Source organism: Cygnus atratus, chromosome 19, assembly GCF_013377495.2.
Source record: "Cygnus atratus isolate AKBS03 ecotype Queensland, Australia chromosome 19, CAtr_DNAZoo_HiC_assembly, whole genome shotgun sequence".
NCBI classification, from domain to species: Eukaryota; Metazoa; Chordata; class Aves; order Anseriformes; family Anatidae; genus Cygnus; species Cygnus atratus.
Window position 1 is genome coordinate 1,257,067 of NC_066380.1, and position 21,062 is coordinate 1,278,128.

At 53.3% G+C, this 21,062-nt stretch overlaps 1 protein-coding gene across 4 annotated transcripts in view; it reads left to right on the forward strand.

The window, feature by feature from the left end:
• Nucleotides 1–21,062, forward strand: part of NR6A1 (nuclear receptor subfamily 6 group A member 1) — an 81,514-nt gene that overhangs the window by 39,763 nt on the left and 20,689 nt on the right. Inside the window, exon 1 of one of the 4 annotated variants that reach the window (XM_050714647.1) lies at nucleotides 17,043–17,155. The exons of the other annotated variants lie outside the window; for them this stretch is intronic. Coding sequence (XP_050570604.1) covers nucleotides 17,128–17,155 — 28 coding nt within the window. The 5' untranslated portion in view covers nucleotides 17,043–17,127. Of the gene's footprint in view, nucleotides 1–17,042; nucleotides 17,156–21,062 lie in introns of those variants that run through there. 4 annotated transcript variants of the gene reach the window in all.

Below are 21,062 nucleotides of genomic sequence, written 5' to 3' on the forward strand. Positions count from 1 at the left end.
GGAGCTGGGCCTGAAGGACCCTGTCACTGGTGATGGCGCTGGGAGGAGGAGCTGGGGGTTTGACCCAGTTTTCAACCCTTAGACCATGCTAAAATATTGTAGTCAACTTTGTGGTATATTCTGCTGCAGAAAGTTTACCCGAGACTAAAAGAAAGCACAATGGAGATCTGTAGAGCCGCCAAAAGAAAAGCAGCACAGGGGCACCTTGTGCTTCCCCCTGTTATTCGCGAGTCTTTTTGGCACGTCCGGTCCTGGAGAAAGGCTGTGACAAAACAGGGGAAGGAGGAATTTTTCCATAAGTTTGACCAGATCAAATAGGCTTGACCCAGACAGGTCAGCATCTGGGTCAAATAGGTCTCCTTTCTCTTCATACCTTGAATCCCAGCAAGCTCAGAAGTGAGGGCTTAAATGAAAGATACTTATCTTTCTCTTCCCCTGTGTCGTCTTTATTGTAGCTGCAGAGAAATGGAATACACGAAGAGCGTTAACCTGGGCACAGGCTTGTGGGGCTGTTTGGGGAGCGCTGCTGGTTTGTAAACAGTTGCCTTACTGGCCCCGCTTCTGATAAACTGGGTGCCCAGTCACTGCAGGGGCATCAGGAGAAGGGAAGGGGGACTTGGTGCGGTCCTCATCCGTGCTGGCGGTGACTTTGCTGATGGGCGAGGTGTCGTGAGGGACGCCGCAGCAGGGGAGCTCACAGCAGAAGGCAGGCTCCCGGCGGAGAGGCAGTTTGTCAGCGGGGCGACGGGAAAGACAGGGGGCTTAACGGGTAGAGGTGCCGTTAGACAAAGTCATTGTGCTGTGACGTGTTACTGTCCAGCCATTGACTGGTTTTATTAAAATGGTCCAGCAGTCCCCAGTATGAATTAGTGTAGCTCCTGAAGCTGGGGGCTGTGAGCTGCTGGACTTGGGGCTGCTCAGCAGGGAGCGGAGGTGCCTCCCTCTTGGCAGCATGGCTCAAGTTCATGGTCGTTGCTCTTCCTTGGCCTCACTGCTGATGAGAGTAAGTTAAGTTGTGCAAAGCCAAAAACCGTTCTGACCTGGTGAGCAGATCCTGGAGTCGAGACCCGCGTTGTATGGCCTTACCTCTTCCACCCGCCCGCTGCGTGACCCGCGAGTCAGGCCAGCGGGGCTGTCTTCTTACCCCTCTCCACCTCTGTTCCTCTTCTGGGGTAATCGAAACGTGTCTATGGTCTCGTTCAGTCAGGCGAGACTGTAAATCAAACTATTTAAGAAAATAGTTTGGACAAAAGTTAATTTGGGTCAAAGAGGGATTAACTGAGGAAAATGTTTCTACTCGTTCATCCATCTGCTAAGAAGTAAGCGGGTAAAAGCTTGAAAAGAAACCTTGCTGAGCCCGTTTTATGAGATATTTTGTATGTGCTTGGTCCTTTTGGTGGCTGTCAATACTTAAATCCGTCTGCATCAATGAGGAAGGGAATAGATTGATTTGAGAGCAAATTCAAAGTGGAAAGATTTGGCCAGTGGCATGATGAAAGGCAGAAGCGTAGGTAGGATGGGATTAAGCAGAAGTACTCTTGGTATTACCCACGCGGTCAGAGGCCTCTACTACTTCTAACAGTCATATTTAGGGCTAACTTGATACCTCTTTTGCATGAAAAAGGAGGGAAAAAATCAAAAACATCGGCCTGAAACTGAGGGAGATAGCAATTGTTTGCTAAAACTGATAGAAATTGACGAAGACTCACTACAAAGCCTGAGGAGCAGCCATGGGGAAGCCCGCATCGGGAAGGCCCCTCGGATTTGGGGCTGAAAACTGGAGGAATCGCCGGCAGCCGGCAGGCTCGTGGGGCTGCCCTGCCACTGCTGGAATCCGGCCGCCGTGCGGGACCGCGCGCGGCCTCGGGGCTTGTCCCGGTGAATCCCCGACAAAGAGCCCTGGGTTTCCTTCTTGCCTCTCTGTGCGTGCAGTTTCCTCTCTCCTGTGAAACCTCAGTTAAAAGAAAAGCAGCCTTTACGAGGGGAATTACATCAGCCGTCCGAAGCACTGCCATTAGAATGTGTTCTGTACACAGAGCGTGGTACCGCACCGCTACGCTGGGTGCTGTGCAAAGTCAGTTTTCCTCACAACGTTGGAGAGTCAGGGAGTAGCTCGAATCTGCTCACTTGAGAAGTAAACAAGAGGAAAATACAAAGGAATAAGACCAAAACTAAATAACAAGTCAGTGGAAGGAGCCAGGAACGGGTTCTGCTAACTGTGCATGTATTTGTTTTTTAGGGTATGCTGCCAGTATTAATAACAAAAGAGTTGGCTCAGTTTCCACAGTTCAGCTATGAAAAATGCATGTCTGTATTCCTGTAATCAGGGGAGCACTTGTACTCAAAGAGAGGAGCGCTGCAGGTTAGCACTCTGACTGTGTCCCTGTGGCTGTCTTTTTCTCGGTGGCTGTCACCTTCTGTAGTCATCAAGTGGATAAAGAATTTTTGTCATGCTGCTTCATGAATGAAGTCTGTGCTCTTAAAGAGCATAAGAATTAGCTCTGAAGTGTGCATTATCACAAAGCGTATAATGACGTTGGAAATCATAAAAACTCAAATATACTTTCTCTCTATTTTCCATTTCTCTTATCACGGCTCTGAGGAGGTTCAGAATCTGTTTTTAGTTTGTCACATTTGTTGTGTTTTTTTTTTTTTTTTCTTCCCTAGCTGCTGCAAAAATGCTTGGGATCATGGCGAACTACCAGCCCTTTGCTTTTTGCATCATTCAAAAACCTTCCATTTAGAAACCATTCTCATATCTTGGTGGTTTTTTTCTTCTTCGTCTTTTTTTAACTACTAAGGAAATTTGCATGAAAATGGAATCATTGTTTCTGAAGAGTTCCATCTGCTCCCGCTGCTTATTCTGTAGCTGAAGTCATAATCCTCTGTTTGTGACATTTCCCATTGAAGAGATTTTTGGCTTGTTAGAGTTTCAGCACAAAATTTCAGAACAGGGGACGTAGAGATGCTTCACCTATATGTATATATATAAAAAAAAAGAGGTGCCATCAGAGCTCCACGTGCATCTGCAGTGGCTGCACTGCCGTTCTGCAGGGACTGGACGGGTGGGAAATAGGGCAGGCAGGAGGTGCGCCGGGCAAGGCTTAGGGAGGGAGAAAGAATTTCCTCACGTTGTCAAAGCTTTGGCTAGGTGTCCTGCAGGCCCACCGGTCTACGGGCAGTTCAGTGTACGCAGTCTGGCCTCTGGCTGAGGTGGGCATGCAGGGCTGATTCGGGGTTGTACCGGTGCTCGAACCAGCTGCAGGGAAGGGGCGAAGCCCTTTAACGGGAGGCAGCAGCCGGGCGTCCTCCGGCAGCTACCGAGGGTCCCTCGGATGTTCCTGGAGGAGCTCCCACGGCCCTGGAACTACTTCAGGAGAATTTCCTGCGGATGAGAAGGGAACCTTGTTGTTCTAATTCCTCCCCTTCCTGGGGTCTGCGCGTTTTACATGCGCGTGTATGTAACACCGTCCTGCGTGCGTGTGTGGGAATGTTAAATGCATTCTTGCAGTGGGAGCAATAGGAAATGGAGAATCCTGTGAGCCGCAAAGTTATACTTGTCCTGCTAGGACCTCTGTCGCTATGCAGAAATACTGCAGGAAAGTGGGTCACAACGCAGAGCTCTGAGCAGCGCAGCTGGCGCCAGCCTCGCTGCAAGGCTGGTGGCTCTGGGAGCGCGAGCAGGGAGCGGGGCGGCACGGGGCTGCCACCGGCCCTCGGGACTGTCCGGAGAGCGTTCGTCCCCTCGCTCTGCACCCCCATTTGAGGGAGTGCTTTCTGCATCTGTGAGGTACCTGTGAAAGGCGCGGCACGCGTATGAACCAGGCTGTGTTTTAAGGCAGGCAACGTTTAGTTCTGCTGAGGAAAACAATTACTCTCAGGCGTTCTTCAAATCTTAGCTTTACGTTTTCTCTATTAATCGCCGTGTGGTGTGTGCACGTACCCTTGTGAGCACCGTGTGTGCTCGGGGACCGCTCTGTTAGCCCAGGAGCAGTGCCCAAAATGGCCTTCCCACCGCTATCGCTGCAGATTGAGTGCCCGTCCCCTGCCTCCCCGGCTCTCTGACTGTCCCGGGACGGCCACGAGGGCCCCTGCCCGTCCCCAGGCAGCGCCACGTCCGTGCATGGCCGGCCGGGCGCGATGCGGATGGGTGGCTGGAGCGAGAGCCATCCCCGGCTGGTGCTGCCCCGCGAGCCCGCGCCCTGGGCTGGCCTCTCCCGGCCGAGCTGCCCTCCCTGGTGAGAGCTCTTCACGGGCTGCCCTCGTGGGAATCGCCTCCGCCGCGCTGCTGGGCCGCAGCTCTGCCCGCAGCCAAGCACAGCCTTACAGTCCTGCAACTCCCTGCACAGATCAGATTTGTAATTCACCTCTTTAGGGACAAGGATAGCTGATACCAACGGATCCGCAGACTTGCGTACGGTTGTGCTTTGTAAGCTCCACAGGAAATACACTTAGCTGAACAAAGCCATAATTACGTGCAGCTCCCTACCTCTGCTTTCTTGCTGTTCTTTATCACGTTAATGCTCAAGTACATGCTATTTAGGAAAGCTCGCTCTCGTGCCCCTGGTGCCAGCATCAGGTCCCGCTCCGTCTTGTCTTCTCCTATCTGCCCTTGGCCCCTAGAGCCCTTCGGGGCCAGCCTGAGGCTGCTTGTCCGGTGGCGCCCGGTCACGCAGCCGCCTCCTGGGGCTGCACCAGAGCCCCTGGCCCTTGGCACAGCAGTGCGGGGCTCCAGCCAGCCCGGCTGCAGGTGGGGAAGGACAGACAGACGGATGGGCGGACGGACGGACGCTGCGCAGCGCGCGACCTCCCGGCACAGCACGCAGCCCGCACGCTGTGGTCACGGGCCTGGCATCCCGCAATGTTGGTCGAAGGCAGACGGGGGCAGCGGGTGTGGGCAGAGGGTGACGGGCTGAAACCTGCAGGTACCGAGCGCCAGGCGGGGGCTGCTGCTGGCTCCCAGCATGACTGAACACCGGCAAATGTGTGCGGAGACGCTGTTCTGATGGGTGTAAGCAAACCGCCTCTCCTCAGGGGAAAAAACCCTCTGTAAAAGTTTGGTTTGAGTATCGGTGCCTTCGTTTTTGAGGAGGGGTCTCTCACACATCCGACAACCCCAGGAAAACGTAGGCCTTTCAGTCTGGGTCGCGCTGGTGGAGCTCTTCTGGGTTGGGTGCTGCGTGTAAGGCTGTGAGCTTCGCCTTGCTGCACCAGTGGGGCCGGGGCTTCTCTGTTTGTCCTCCAGAGCCGCTTAGACGTCTGGCTGTAACACTGCATGGCACTAGCATGTACACATCATCTCAAACAAAGGGCCTTGCATCATTGTTTGCATGTGATTTTTTTTTTCCTTTTAAAATTAATTCCGCTTTCTGTTTCTGCGTGCAGAAGCACAGCAGTGCACACGTATGACCCAAGTACAAATTCTGCACAGCTACAGCCAAGTTATAAACGAGACCAGAAATTACATGTAGCTCTGTGATTTAATTTTCTCTGACATATTGAGTCTATGTTTTAGCCTACAGAACTCCACAGCTGTGCCCTAATTCTCTTTTCCTTGTGATCTCAGCATCGCTGCCTTTTAAGGCATTGCTATTCTGGGATCTCAGCAGGACACCGTGTTACGCTGTCACCGGGAGCTTGGTAGTCCTGCCACTGCAGAAAGCGGCTTCTCACCGGACTTGCAGATAGTATGCGCAAGAAAAAGTTTTCAGATTTAGTCGGTGTGGGGTACCAGATGAGAGTACTTCATATTCCGCATAATAACATACATTAAACTGTAGGTGCGGGGTTTCTGCTGTGATTTCTGTCCAAGGGCACGAGAAAAACGTTTATGTTTTCTTACAAATAATGTGCAGTAATGTAATTGGATTTCAGCAAGACCTGTGTCTGAGAAGGCAATTCATTCACACAGAAAAAGATGGCGATCTCCTTTGCTTTAAATAATAGAGTCACTGCCCTGTAGGTATTTACGTTCTGTTTTGTTGAGCGGTGTTTGGATCTATAGAGCTAACAGGCCTAACTCTTATATTATGTATTTAACCAAATACTGACTGGGTTTTAATTCTAGTGCTGCCTCTTTCTAAGATCTTGGAGTTGCTCTTATGGATGTGGTGTGGCACAGTTTGCTAAATTTGCTACGTTTGGGGTAGGAACTTGCTAGCTGTGGTTTAGGCTGCTCCTGCACATGGTGTGGCACCCTTGCTGTGTTCAGATCTGTGAACATGAACGTTCAGAGAATGTCTCCTGCGAGTAGCACAGGCTGATTTTCTGTAGTGGGTGTGCTGCAAAGTCACCAAAACGCAGCACAAATCGCCCTGTATTTCCGCTGATAAGGTGCCTTGTGGTAAGCACTAGGAGGTTCTTTATTTGCCTTGATTTCAAGGTACATACCACAAACACTAAGGCGTTTTTTTTCTGTTACAACTTTTAAAAAACAAATAGGCGAGCAACCTGGAAAGAAATCTGTCTATAAACACAATTGGAATTTCAGAAATCTAACTTGGAAATCCAGGAATAGTTGCTGGGGCAGACCACTCCAGTTCCCAACCTGACTCTCACATTCTGGCTCCGCGCCGCGGCGCTGCGTGGTGCTGGCCGGGGTCGGGGCCATGCTGGCGCCTGCTGCAGCCCCGCACCAGGCTCGGCACGGCCGTGCTGCGACACCACCGGCTCCTCTCAGCCCCGTTCCCTTTATGTAATCTGCCATTTTGTATTCCCAGCACAACAAAGCTAGTAACACCTGAATAGCAGTAGTGGGCTTCGTGAGGTTTTGGACGGGGGCAGACCAGCTCCCCGGCGGTCGCGGGGGAAGGCGGGCTCCTTCGGTGGGTAGTTAGAAGCATCCGTTAGGAAATTATCACTTTGCTGTGGTAGGTATCCTCAGAGAGCAGTTCAGCACACCTTAATTAAGGTTGCTAATTCCTGTCAGGCAGCCGCTTCTGAACCTGGAAGAGATGGTTTTGTTCCTTGGCTTGTAGAGGAGCGAGCCTCTTAACCTGCAAAGCATAGCAGGTGGAAATCCCTCTGGTCCTGGTTCCAGCTCTGGCAGTCTGTTGCTTTTCATCTTAGATACGAATATTGCTTCAGTAATTAACAGAGGCATTAACCCGCACCAGCTATTAGATGTCGTACAAGCTCAGCATTACCAAAAAGCTGCTCCATCAGCTGTGCTCCAGCGCAGCATCGACTCGGGCTCCTGTTCTCCTGGTTGAAGAAGATGGTTTCCACGTTATTCAGGGCCTTGATGGAAGGCGATGTAGGACTTCCCGGTTGCCTTTGAGGAGTGGGCCGAGCCTGTACGGACCATGTCACCGACCAGCTCTCAGCCCGGCACCTGGCACTGCGTGAAGCTGTTATGGCTGTGAGAGTGCGAGGAGTCAGCCCGTCAGCCGAGGGCAGGCCGGGCAGCACCTGCTGGGTGACCTGCGTTACGGGTTGAAGTAGGTGCCTTGGTTCCAGCACGCTGCTGGCTGCCCCGGGCGGCAAACACCGCTCGTTTCTGCCGCTCGGACGGGGCCTGGGTGCTTGGGGCCCGTGGGCTGGGAGGGGAACGCCCAATCCCGGGGGGACGCGGGCACGGAAAGCAGAGTCAGGAGGTGACGGCAGTGGGAGAATGCTGCAGGTGGTGGAAACTGCTGGGGAACCCAGGGCGTTGGGTAGGATTGCCAGCTGAAAAGGACAAATGAAAAATTGAAGCCACTTCTATGCGTCCTGAATTCACAAATGCCCCCAAAACATCTGCGGTTGCTCTGAGAAGAAATGCAGAGGCCAAGAAACCCTCGTAACGATGACAAAGTGGGTAAGGAACAAGCCACTTGGCTTACTTTGCTGCCAGCACTGAATTTCAGAGGACAAATGAAACCTCTGCTGGCCTGCCAAAAGGACTCGGATGTGGAGAATTATTTTATGCTTAAATGTCTTTCTCTAAAATAAATCTAAGTTCTACTTCAGGAAAGAACAAAAAAATTAATAGTTGTAATTTGTTGTTTCCTCTGCATCTGCTTTGGCCACCGCCTGCGACCTGGTCGGGGTCGCATGGGGCTGGCTGGGCTGAGATCAGCGGCTTTATGGCGGCGCTGCTGGGCCGCGCGTGGGTGGCAGAGACACGGTGAACACAAATGTCAGCGAGGGCACGGTCGTTTATGGTTATAATCGTTTGGATGACTGATGTCCCAGGTCTGCTCAAGCAGCTTTATATAAATATATATATAATATATAAAAAAGTTGTTATGAAATACGTGGGGGAAAATGAGAGAGGAAGAACATCGCTGCTGTACAAACCCCAAACTGCTACCAGCACGAAGGGCGTCTCTGCATCGTGCGAAAATAACGTGTGGCAGTGCTGGTCTCCCAAAGGAAACCGCCCCTTGCCACCACGCAGCACGTCCCAGCAGAGCTGCTAATCCTGCTCAGCTCAGCACCTTCCTGCCTCTTCCAGCGCCTGTCGAGCGATCCCGCTGCGTGCAGAGATTGGAGAGCTGTACAAAAAGGAATGCCGTCAGCAGAGCAGTAGCAGGCTGGTCCGGTCCCGGGTACGCGCGTCCCCTTTAGGTACAGATGCCGCGGTGAGACGGGCTTTTGTGGGCAGGGCTGCTGACAGCAAAGAAAGAGGGGAAAATTAAAATGTTTGCAGTGAAGTATCTTGGGAGGAACATGCCACAATATTCAGGGGCTCTTAATGTCCTGAGGACAAAGTTGGAGGAATTCAAAGAAATAAAATCTCTTGGACGGCTGTGACAAACCAGAGCACTGTTACATTACATTTCATGTATTTTAAATGACTTGGGTGTTCTCCTGTGTCAGCTTTACAGCGCTGTCATCTGGAAGACAAAATGTAGAGCTCTGCTTTCCCAGCAGAGCTGCGCTGGGTCCGTACTGGCTATACCTAGACGAGCAGACTTCGTGTGAACCGAAAAATGACCCCGTAACTGAACCAGCGCAGATGTAGGCTTCTGAAGGGTCTTCTAATGGGAGGCAAGTATTGACCAGCTACCAATTAAGGTGGCACGAGGCTGGATCACATGGAAAATAGCGTGTGAAGATGTAGTTAAGGGCAGTATCGGGAAGCATATGTGTCCAGGGGTCAGCCTGATCCCCAGAGTCCCACCATGTGGAGCAAGTTCTCGCCTCCGAGCAGGTACCTGGCACAGAGCAGATCTGCTGCTGCTTGAGCCCGTCAGGTAGCTGGCAATGAGAGGCTCGTCCTCAGTGTCAGTCGGCTGCAAAAGCAAAGGAGGGCACACTTCTGAATGGGCTTGCTGAAAACAGAGGAATATTGGTTTTAAAGATTCCCTTTATTTATTTATTTATTTTTCCTGGGTTTGGAGAAGAGTGCAATTTGTCAGTTCCTTCCGAACTTGCCCTTGTTGGTGTATCCTGCCCTAGTCCTCTTCCTGTCTACTCAATTTCTTTGGTGGCTGTGGGTTGTTGTTGTTGTTTTTCCTGGGTGCAAGGTGATCGCTTTTCCCAGTTCCTCCTGCTTTCCTTCTCATTTGTGCAGTTATGGGAATTCCCTCAGTCTGCAGAAGACCCCATTTATCTTTGAACTCTCTCGCCACGTAGAACAGTTTCATGACTACAGGAATTTCATCCCCAAAATGTGTTGCAGTCCTGGGGATTTGTTTTATTTACTGCCAGTTGTAGCTGCTACCCATGTGTAGTAGCTTTCCTCCTCGAGTACATCGTCCTATTACAGTAGATTTTAATATTGGATTTACCAAATGTTACTGCCTGATGCTCCAGTAGCATCGTGTAAGACACATCGCAATAGATACGGACTTTAAAGATTGTTTTAAATGGCTTTAATACAGACAGAGGTCAGAAAAGGCAAGATAACAGCAAAAGAGGCTATGTCAAAAAGTAATTAGAGCAGGACAAATGGATTGTGCAGGCATGTCGAAGGCTGTTATTTCTGTAGGCGGTGAGTAGGAAAGGTGTTAATGTAATGTGACAGATCTGGAGCAAAAATGAGGGTGCAGGGAAAACAAATAGGAGCTGACCAATGGAATGATCTAAATTATGAGGTTTGCTTTAACATAATTTGATAACACATGAAAGAAGTGTTTAGTGTAGTTTCTTTGAAAATCGAATTGTCTTAAAGACTGCGTGTTTGATTCAGCCTTCACACCCAGAGGAGCAGTCCCCGCTCCGCGGCAGTCCTGCTGCGCAGCAGTAATAGGCATGGGAACAGTTTGCCCTGTGCAGCTTCACGAATGGAGAGAAGATTTTTTTACTAGTGTTAATCTAGTAAGATTGGCTTTTATTTGCAGTCACGTACATCTTAATTGGGGACCTCGTGCTGTCTGGGGTGGGTGGTATCCAGGGCCTAGGAGCTGCTGGTATGGATTACATGAAGACTGAGGGTCTGTATTATTGGAAGGGAAGGGCTGGGATCACATTTAGCAGACGGAAGATGGGCAGGTAGCAGTTATTTTTTCAGGACCTGGCTCTTGCACTATGCAAAAGAGAGAGCAATGTTACTCGGAGGCGGGGGGCAGCGATGCAGAAATACCCTACATTTCCAGGCTGCTCCAGAGGACAGAGCAGAACAGAAGATTTACCTTCCCGAGTACTGTCCTCCTCTGCAGTGTCATGTTGAAATGCCACTACCTGCTGTACAAGCAAGGGTTCGACTTTTCAGGAGGAACAACCTTTACAGTTTATGGGAGTGTTTTTCCAGCAGCTGCCATAAGCAGAAACCTGAAATGATGAAAGCATTTCTCAAGGAGCTGCAGATAAAGCTTTGGACTGGATGCGTAGGGCTAGACAATGAAAGCCCTCAAGGATTCAGAGCCCATGGAAAATCGTGTTCCCAGCCAGCTGGGCTTGCCATTGACCCCTCACCCTGGTGTAACAGCGCCGGGTACATCCCAGTGCCACGTCTGCTGTCCCGGTTGGCCTTCCTTCCCGGCTAGAGTCCCTCTAGGAATGAAGCGGAACTCGCACTGGTCCGTTTTGTCAGTATGGGAACGTTCCTGCCCTGCTGTCCAGTGTCGTCTTCTCTTTGCTGAAGTTGTCTTTTATTTCTAATAATCGCAGTTTCCATGGATTTTGACGTTTTGCGGTTTCGTCTAAACTTCATATGATCTCATGAAATAATGGTGGTTTATAGGTGGCTCAAGTGAGGTACATCAGCAGTGGTAAATCATCCAGTCTTCAGCCTGAGGAGGTGTTGGCAGTTAAGAACAGAACCTGGGAGTTCTGACGATGTTCTTTTTTTCAGTGGAAAATGCTGTTCTCTGATTTGATGCGTTCTTGGCTACTTACCTGGGAACAAAAGGAAGGTCTGTGGGTACTGTCAGGTATAGCGAACTTTTATTCCATAGCTTTATTCCCATTGTTGTAAATTCTAGAAGGAAAAGCTGTTCAGCTTTTCTTTCTCTTCAAAAACATAGAGAAGGGTGCTGCGGTCCTGCTGCGGGATGCTGTGGGGTGCTGCAGGGTGCTGCAGGGTGCTGCGGGATGCTGCAGGCTGCTGCGGGATGCTGTGGGGTGCTGCAGGGTGCTGCGGGGTGCTGCGGGATGCTGTGGGGTGCTGCAGGGTGCTGCAGGGTGCTGCGGGGTGCTGCAGGATGCTGCAGGCTGCTGCCCCCTCCTGTCCAGCCACCGGCCTGGCAGCACCACCCACGCAAGGCGAGGGCCCAGCAGCGCAGCGCAGCAGCGGGTTCCAGGCATGCAGCGAACGTGGGCCTCCTCCCGCAGAGCTGGGGCAAGGCGGCGGCGTGCGGCGTGTGGTTGTGTCCCTGCGGGATGCTCCCGGGGGAGGGCGAGGACAGGGCCCTGCCTCACCGCAGTGGGTGGTAAGGCTTGGGAATAATGCATTTTTAAAACTCGTTGTAAATCCCAAGGATTACAAACTGCGGCCGTTTTTCCTTTCAGCAGAGTGCAAGCAGTTATCTCTGCTTGGCAGCAGCCCTGCTTACGGCACATGCAGCTCGTGCCTTGCTGCTCAGCATCGCCCTCGTGTCACACATTCCTGCAGATCAGCCTCTCTGCTCTGGCTGCCGCGCTGCTCGGGGCCCCGAGCGCCTGCCAGCGATGCGCAGGAGGCACGGAGCAGTGCACAGGGAGCATTTGTGCCACACTCCTGGTGATCTCAAACAGCTAATTAGCGACTGTGGTCATAAAAATGTGTTTGGTGCAGGGTCAGGATCTGCAGCTTTAGCTGTGGAGCATTTTCCCCCTTCATTTTGCTGCCGTTTGGGGAAATGCCCTCTCACTGTTGTTTGCCATGGCAGTGCCCGGATACGAGGCACCTCTCATCCACTGAGCTGGCTGCTTGGAAGCACTGATCAGGACTGTGATACTGGTGGTTCTAATGGCAAACTGTCAGCCTGCTGCTGTTATTGTTATTAAAAATACCAGTGATCCTGTAACCAGGCCTGCAGAAATCTTTTGGCTTGTCACGTTTCCACCGAAGTGCCTGGCAGATCTCCTGCCTCCTCCTCGGAAGCTCCCTTCGCCCTCTGACCCCAACGCCTCCCCTCTCTTCCCGTCTCCTGGCCAACATCTGCAGTTGCTGTCCAGGCACGGACCCATTTTGGTTTTGGATGAAGAGATTTCTGCTAACTTGTGCGTGCACTCGCGGCCGAGGTGTGTGCCAGTCCTCGGGGTGCCCTGTGCCGTGGCAGAGCCGTGTGGCTGCACCCCCCCTGTGCCCTGGGGGCTCGGTGCCGGGAAGGAAAGCCGCTGGTGCCAGGAGCGGCTCCGACGCAGTGCCGGGGCGGTGCGGGGCCTGCGGCCGGTGACAAGGACCCCGCTCCACGGCTCCCGAAGGCTTTCTGGAATGCTCTGAGGCCGTGGGACCGGCCGGGCTCGCTGAGTGTTGCAGAATGCCGGCGTCTGGGCAGGGGATGAAGTCATCCTGTGCGGAGAGGAGCTCTTTCTGCTAAGGGTTTAGAAAGGAGCTCGATTGCCTGCTCATAGAAATGTAAAGCTTTTTCCTTTGCAATTCTCTTTTCTTGTACTTGCCCACTAAGGCAGTAAAGCCATATACTTCTCATTCCTACAGTCCCATTTGTTTTCCCTTTTTCCTCTGAAGGTGGCCTCTCTAAGGAGCCCTTAACCTCCCCCCAGCTTCTTCCTCTGTCTCACAGCCTCCGCTATTTGTCACCCATCGAGCAAGATGCAATGAAACGCTTCTTGCAACCCGTTCAATGGACCTGCACGGCAAATTCAGTGCCCGAGCAAACGAAAATGTAAACAAATGAAACTGGAAATCTGATAGAAAAATCCACTTTGCACAACGACCTATGAGCGATTAAAGAGGAGGAAAATTCTGAAGTCTGTGTACACCAAGTGAATGTCTTCGGCGGAATAATTAATGCCATGTTCCTGGTGCGTTAAATGCTAGGAGCGGTAATTACTGCATCTGTTATTAAACTGTTATCCCGAGACCTCTCGCAAGTCAGACCGATGTTTGTGATCATTTCTTGCAGCCCCTTGCATAGCTTCTGAACAAGTTTCTGTTGAAAAGAGAGAGAGGCTATACACCGTTTGTGTAAAAACAAAAACAAATCACACAAACAATAGTTTTGCACAAAAACTAGCCATGTAAAAACAAAACAAAGCCACTTTAGTTTTTAAACACAGCTTTTTCCTGTCTTCACTTGCAGACAAGTGACCATGTTGGTAACAGGCCGAGCACGAGCAGGTAGGATCACCACGCAGATGCATGCTGACAGGCTTTGACTCGTACGTTTGTTCAGTTTACCTTTTTTATGGCATCAGGAATTGCTCCCTGTGACTTTCACACTCACGTAGTGCTACGTTCAAGTACAAACCTTTCCGATACGCTTCGTGCAGAGTATCTGGACTGGAGAATGGGGGAAAGGAGCAGGACGCCTGGTGGAGGCGGGGGCGGCTCGCTCTGCTTCCGTCCAAGTCCCTTACAGGGTACCCCGGGTATCTCGGTGCGTCCTCCTATTGCTTCCTCTGCCTGGCCCTTATGGCCGTAGTGTCAGGACAATAAATCTGGTGCAGGCGGCGTTGTCACTTGTCGAGTTGTTGGCAGTGTTTTTGGCTTTTACTGTTGTGAACTGGTAGGCTTCTGAAATGGTAGCTGTCAGTTACAATAGCGTCTTTTTGTTTGGTTGTTTTTGGTTGGGTTGGGAATTGGCTGATTCAGGCAACATAACAGGCATAACGTAAGAACCAGCCACAATACTTTTCCTTTTACCAAAGTAGCTTTAAGGCTGTTTGGTTCAGACAATAGAATTAATCTTTCTTGTCTTCTTTTCCTGCCCTGTGCCCCATTCACAGTTTGGGCTCTCATTTTACAGAACAGTTCCAGATCTCTGCAATTATTTTCTGCCCTTAAGGATTTATTATGGACAAACCGTGACATGAGTATTTAATATAAGTGAGTTTAGAGCAATTTGGAATATTTGGATTGTCTGGCCAATTATCCTTTTCCCAGCACCACGTTTTGTCTATACTTGCAGTTGTTTCTGGATTTTATTTTATTTTATTTTTTATTTTTTGGATCTCTGTTTTCAATCCTAACAGCAGTTGTGAGAGCAACATTTCATGTTGGCCTGTTATCCCGAGATTAAGGCGCTTTATTTCAGCTCCCTCTGCCCACATCACACCGCAGTGTTACAAAATAAGTGCTCCGCATTCTGGTCACACTTCTCCGAGGGGTGCCGGGAGCAGAGCAAAGCGCTCACGTAGGATAAAGAATGTGGAGATTTTGGAGCAGGCACAATTGCAAACAGCTGTGTAAATAGCACAGCCAGGGGATGGGCTTACCTTGGCCGTGCTCTGAGGGTGCAGGATAACAGGCTCCTCTCACGAGCCCTGCTTTGGTAACCTCCGCAGTGAAAAAAGAGAGGTCAATCCGGAGAGCATGTCAAGGACTGACACAGCGGCTCCACAGATTTACAGCATGAGCACAGCAGAGGACCGGGCCCACTGCACGACTGCTTTGCAGCAACTTGCTGCTGCGCCGTGCACCTGCTTCTGCCCGAATTCGGAGCAGGACAGAACCTGGGCTGGGAGCGGGCAGAACCCTGCTGGTGGCTGGGGGGGACCCGGCCCCACGGGCTGAGCCAGAGCAGGTTGCCCGGCCTGCCGGCGCCTGCTGCCGAGCCCTGCTGCTGCACGCACGGGGTTATTTGCATTGCTGGATGTCACCAGAAAGCAATAAAATTTCAGGCTGGGGATCAAGTGAAATATGACCTCTTTTGTTGCCTCTGTGACTTGTTTATTCTAAGCCAGCCATTTTTCAGAGCGCAGTTGAGCCCTGCAGCCCTCAGGATGAGGAACAGAAGCAGACTGTGACTTCTGAGCTGAAGCAGTGTAGGCTTCCCGAGGACAAGCTGGATTTGGCATTGGCAGAAACTGCCAATTTTGGCTGAGTTCATCCCAGGAGAAGGGTGAGGGTGCAGATGAATGTGAGGTGATATCTGATGAGATCTCACCGGTGCCTGTTCTGGGATTGACAGCTAAAGCAGTCACAGATTTATTGTTACGCAGGCCTGTGCTGCCACCAAGTTTGGAGGCAGACAATCTGCCTTCAGGAGAACAAGCAGCATGGATTTTCTTCTTACGTGAGAGAAAAATTGGGTAAAGATGAAACGCTCAATGTGTCATGTAATGTTTTCCATTCTAGTGCAGGTTTTCTTTTTGGAGCTATGGCGCTAGTGTAATTTTAACTGCATTCAAGCAATAACGCTGCTGAAATTATTTGCTTTTCATTAGAGAAGTGAATGCAGGCTTACTGACAAGCACTGTAGATAACATTTTTAAGTTCTGATCGTTTGACTGACCCTTGTCACCAGCACACACCTCTTCTGCTCTACACACACGGCGTGTGTCAGACCACTGCGGGGCCAGGCGAGCAGAGCTGGGCTGCAAAGCCCGCTGCTGTGATTGAGGAGAAGGAAACAGCACATCCAGGAAGGATCTGGAGAGACTCATTGGCCGTTCCCTCTTTTCTAATGCATCCCTTTTTAGAATATCGCTTTAATTGTTAAGTAAATCCATTAAAGCTTTTAGCTGAATTCTGATGCATGGTATGTATGGCTGCGTGCTCAGCATGGCTACATCCAGAAGTTACTTCGCAAGCGTGTGCTGCAGTAGTGAGGAGGGAGTGGGACGCGTTCCCCTGCGGTCGGACCTACAGCGCTGAGCTCCGGGGGCTCCCGCGCACCAGCGATGGCTTGGGCAGAGCGCAGAGGTGGCGGCGTTGTACGGCAGGGGGAAACAACAGTGACTGGGTCTAACGTGACCAACACGGTCTGGAAATTTAGGTCTTGCAACCTAAAAACTGGACCCTGGGTGAAACCGAAACGTGGAAGATGTGAACCACAGACACCCGCCTCGGTGTAACACGGACGCAGTGCGTGTAGGCTGCTTTGCCAGCTGGGAGCTCAGCGAGATGCAGAGTACTGGAACGCCTGATGCCGACTACTGGAGCCCTGCAGAAACCTCAGGATGGGCCTAGGGCATCCGCATCGAACAGAGGTTCGCCAAAGGGCTCCTCTGGGGCACTGACGGCCAACACCGCCCGCAGCAGCTCCTTCAGCTTTCTTCCAAAGCGCCCGGTGCTGGGCACGGCCACGGGAGACGCCGGAGCAGACACAGACACGCTGCTGCTGCTCTGGCAACTGCCACGAAGCCCGAGGCGGAGGGCTGGCGCGTGGCGTGGGTCGGGACGTGTGTCCTCCACCAGCAGCAGCACGCGGTGCCGCTCGGCGAGGCTGCGGGCGGCGGAGGGCAGGGCGCGGGTGGAGCGGGCGCTGCGGTGCCTGTGGGAGCAGCCGGCGGGCACCGGGCAGGGCCCCGAAGGGAGGGACGCGGCGCTGGGGCGACCCGAGGCCCCCACCGGCTCCCCCGAGCTCCGTGAGGGGGGAGGCGGCGGCGCCGCGCCCCGCTCCCCTCAGCCCCGCTGCCCCCGGCCCCGCTCCCCTCAGGCCCGTTCCCCACAGCCCCCCGGCCCCGCTGCCCCCGGCCCCGCTCCCCTCGGCCCCCTGCCCGCAGCCCGTCCGCGGGGGCCGCCCGCCGAGCCCCGCGGTGACATCACGGCTCGTTAGCATAGGGTCGGCCCGCGGCGGCGGGCGAGGGCCGAGCAGCCCGGCCGCGCCGCGGCCATGAGGCGGCCCCGCTGAGGAGCGCGGCGCCGGGGGGATGAAGCGGGACTCGACCTGCATGGAAGGTGAGGGCGGCACGGGCCGGCCGCGGGGACGCCTCGCCCCGCGCCTTTGTTCGGGGCCGACGGCCTGGGCCCGGCCCGGGGTGGGGTGGGGGCGTCCCGGGGACGGGGGGGGGGGGGGTGGATCCGGGGCGGGCGGGCCCCGAGCGCGGGGCCCGGGCCGGGGCCGGGGGAGCGGGGCCGGGGGGAGCGGGGCCGCCCGGTGCCCGCGGGGCTTTGTTGTGCCCGGCGCGGGGCCGCCTGCGGGGCTCGGCTGCGGGCCGGGAGGAGGCGCAGAGCGAGGGGGCTGTTTGTGGGGCCCGGCCGCGAGCGCCCGGACTTCCTCATCCGTGCGGCCAGCCGGAGGAGGTTTTTCGGTGTCGTTGGTTACTGATGGCATCGGGGTCGTGCGGGCTCTCGATAGGGCAGCGCCGGCCCTCCTGGGAGCAGCACCCGGTGGCGGATAGGTTACAGCCCGCTTGTCTGCTTTCCCCGGCGATTAAAGCCGGGGCAGAGCCGCCGCCGGGCGATGCTGGGCCGGGGTGGGAGCGCTGCAGGAGGACGCGCGCCGGCAGGGCTCGGTGGGGCAGGCATTGTTCGGGGCCGTGCCGAGGCCCAGCCGGGGCAGGCAGCGCCTCGCTCCTCGTCCGCCCCCCGAGCTGGGCTCTGCGTGGTGCCGCGCCGCTCCGTGCCTCCAACGGCTCCGGCGGAGACGTTCCGGGGCGGGGGAGCCGGTTTTGTAACCGTGCCGCTTTGTAATTTATCGATTAAAAAAAACCTGTCTAACCCGGAGCTTAACGGGGAGCATGTGGCGGTGCCGGGACGGGGCGAGGAGGCGGTGCCCGGGTCTGATTTTTAAATCCAGGGGAGGCCGAGCGCTGTGGGAGCCGGCCGCTGAGCCCCGAGCGGCTCCGGAACCGCGCGGACACGGGCTGCGCGCCCCGCAGCAGCTGCAGCGTGCCCTTCTGCTTAGCTAGCGGGGCGCGTTTGGGCGAAGCGAGCTTTTGTTCCCCGGGCTTTGTGAAACAACTGGCTCACATAAACCGGCAGCCTCTGCAGGGCTGCCTTTCATGCGCAGCACAAAGGCGTGGGACGGGGACCCCGGTGCGGTGTGGGCCCCGCGTGGCGCCCCGCGACGAGCCTTGGTGCGCCGGTGGTGAGCCGTCGCCGGCCGGGGGCATCAGCTGCGCGCCGTGATTTATACCTGTGCGAAAACAGAGAGCGATGCTTTCCCTGACTTTTTTACGAGGGTTTGCTTTTGATTGAACCCTTCCCCTGCAGAAACAAAATCAATATGGAATAAGCCTGCATCTGTTGGATGTAATTACTGGGACAGATAACAAACCGAGGTGCGCTGGCCGTTTCTCCGTCGCAGCATCTCTACTTTTGTCTCCCACACTCCAGTCGTGCTTTTTGAAATGAGCCCGATCTTTGTGTCTCTGTAGCACAACACCTTTTTACAGCAGAAAGGAGAAGGTTGCAGGCCACCTCTTTTTCCGCCCCCCCCCTTTTTTTTTTCTTCCCGAGGCTTTAGGAGGCTTGTCCGTTTAAATTAACCTCTATCGCAGCCGGGCACACAAACGTTTTTGTTCCAGTTCGCAGAGGGTTGGTGCCGGTCGGGCTCGTGGCGCAGGCCGGAGGGGCAGCAGCTCCGCCGGCTTTGTGCGCCCTGCGGTGGTCGGGGGCCAGCCCGAGGACGTGGTCCCTGCCTGCCGTCCTTCCCTGCTGGTCGCTCGCAGACCCCCAGCAGAAGCACTCGGTGCCGGCGGGGCGCTTGAGGCAGCAGGGCACGGTAACGGGGCCGTTGCTCCTCGGTATTGAATTTAACCGGACGTTTTTCCCGAAACGAAAAGCCGACCATGAAAGAAGTCGTGGGGAAAGATAAGGGGCAAAGGAGTCTCAACACGTCTCTTGGTGTTTGAGGCATCAGCAGAGGTGAGAGGCGAGCGAGGTTGTGTTAGGCTTTCAGTAACACATGTGTGAGAGCTCCCCTCCCCGCGCCCCTCCCCAGGCAGCTGCTGCGGAGCAGCTTGAGGTTTAAACACGCCTGAGCAGGGCTGCGGGTGTCGCGTCCTCGGACGAGTTAATCAAGAAGCAAAGAAAGGACACGTAGTTGAAGAGATGTTAAACCTATTAATAAATTGCGGTGTTGGGTGCCACCTGTAATCTTCTTGGCTGTGGAAGGTTTTCTGAGCTGTAAAGTGAGTTCAGCTGCGTGAACTGGAACTCCTGAAAACTGCAGCTTTCTTTGTCTTCCCTCTCCCTTCCCAGCCAAACTAAATCCCAGCACGTTCTCTTCTTTGGATCTTTGGTGCAGGTTTTGTCTTAACTTCTTGCCTCAGTCTAGAAAATGTAGGCTTTGTTTCTGCTCCACGGTATAGCACCGGTGCTCCAAACAGCACGCTGCCCGTGCGGGCGCCAGCTCTGCCTCCCCAGGCGGACCTCTCGCAGGCAGCCGCGTGCTGTGGGTTTGAGCCGCACGCACAGCAGCGGGTACGGCGCCTTTTCGCGGCTCTGGGAATCGGCTGCGATTCCGCCAGCATCTGCTCCTCTCCCGAAGGTGGCGTGCCGCCGGCCCGCTCGGGAGGCAGCGGCAGAGGCAGTGCCCTGGTGGCAGAGCTTGTTTGCACGAGTGGCACCGCTGGGAGCGATGACGGGGGCTTGCTGAAGACCGAACACGTGTCCTGACACTTTAATTTATTTGTTCTGTATTTTATATGCTCATTCATGGATTTTAATGTTTTCTGTACTTGTATTTTCTGTGCCTGTGTACAGACGTGCCCAGACAGTTGAATGCCGAGTGCTTCAACAGGAATCTAAGGTATTTCTTCTTAGAAATTCATGGGAATTTTGTTTCAAAAATGATTCCGAGTACTCATCTCATTGATGGGAAAAGTAAGTCTTTTATGAAATAAGTGCACGGCTTTTACTGTTTGCCGTACAACACACAGACAAGTGGAGGTCCCTCTGCTTTCTCACACTGTCTGCTGTGACTCGTGTGTAACATCATAATATTCCTGTAGAATTTGCATTGTATTAAAATGTGGTATGAAACCTACCGTGACCTTTGAAAACAATACATCCTTTAATGTGGCTTTGGGGAGGGGTTAGTGAGGGAGTAGCCATAAAAATCTTCAGGGTTCAAGATGAGGTTGAGATTTTTCTGAGTGCTTTTGTCGTAGCAGCAACTGTTTGATTTAGTGGCCCCTGTTACAATAGGTTGTGAGAACAAAGCCCGAATATCCCCTGTATGAGTCCGTTACGTGTAAGACCTATCAAGAAAACTGAAACGAAAGGTGTTTGCTCAGCCCTTTCTCCCTGACAAACCACAAACAAGCTCTTTGGAACAGCTTGGTACCAGTGGCTTTATTTCTTAACCACCATTGTCAGGAGTCGGGGAGATGAGCACCAGCAGACCAGGGAGGGGGGAAGGCTGCTTTGCTTTGAAATGGCTGTACCTACACTGAGCCTTGGTATTCAGTGAAATTTCAAGGTTAAGGGAGTTTGGAGCACTCCCAGTGCAAGGCTTCCTTAAATTCACCCGTGCTTTACGATTTCTGTGAAGCCCAGTGACGATTCGGCCTCAGCGATCCCAGTGTGCACTTGCACAAGGAGCTTGCGTTAAGCAGGGTGAAAAATAGCAAAGGTCAGGAGCTGGCAAACCCACGGGCTGTAGGAGGATCATCCTGGGCCTGATCACAATTTCTACAGGATTTTTTAAAGCACCCAAACCCCAAGACTTTCTGTAGGCAGTTATTTTTTGTCTGCCAGTTTTGTTTGAGGAGTAGTTTATGGGCTACACGGGCATCTCTTTCTCTGTTCCCTGCAGGTTTGTTTCTTTGTTTGTGGCACGAAGCGCTGCTCTGTGGCGCGTTGTAATCTGGAAACGCACCCAATTAGCAGTTTCTGCAGCGAGGCATGTGCAGCCCGA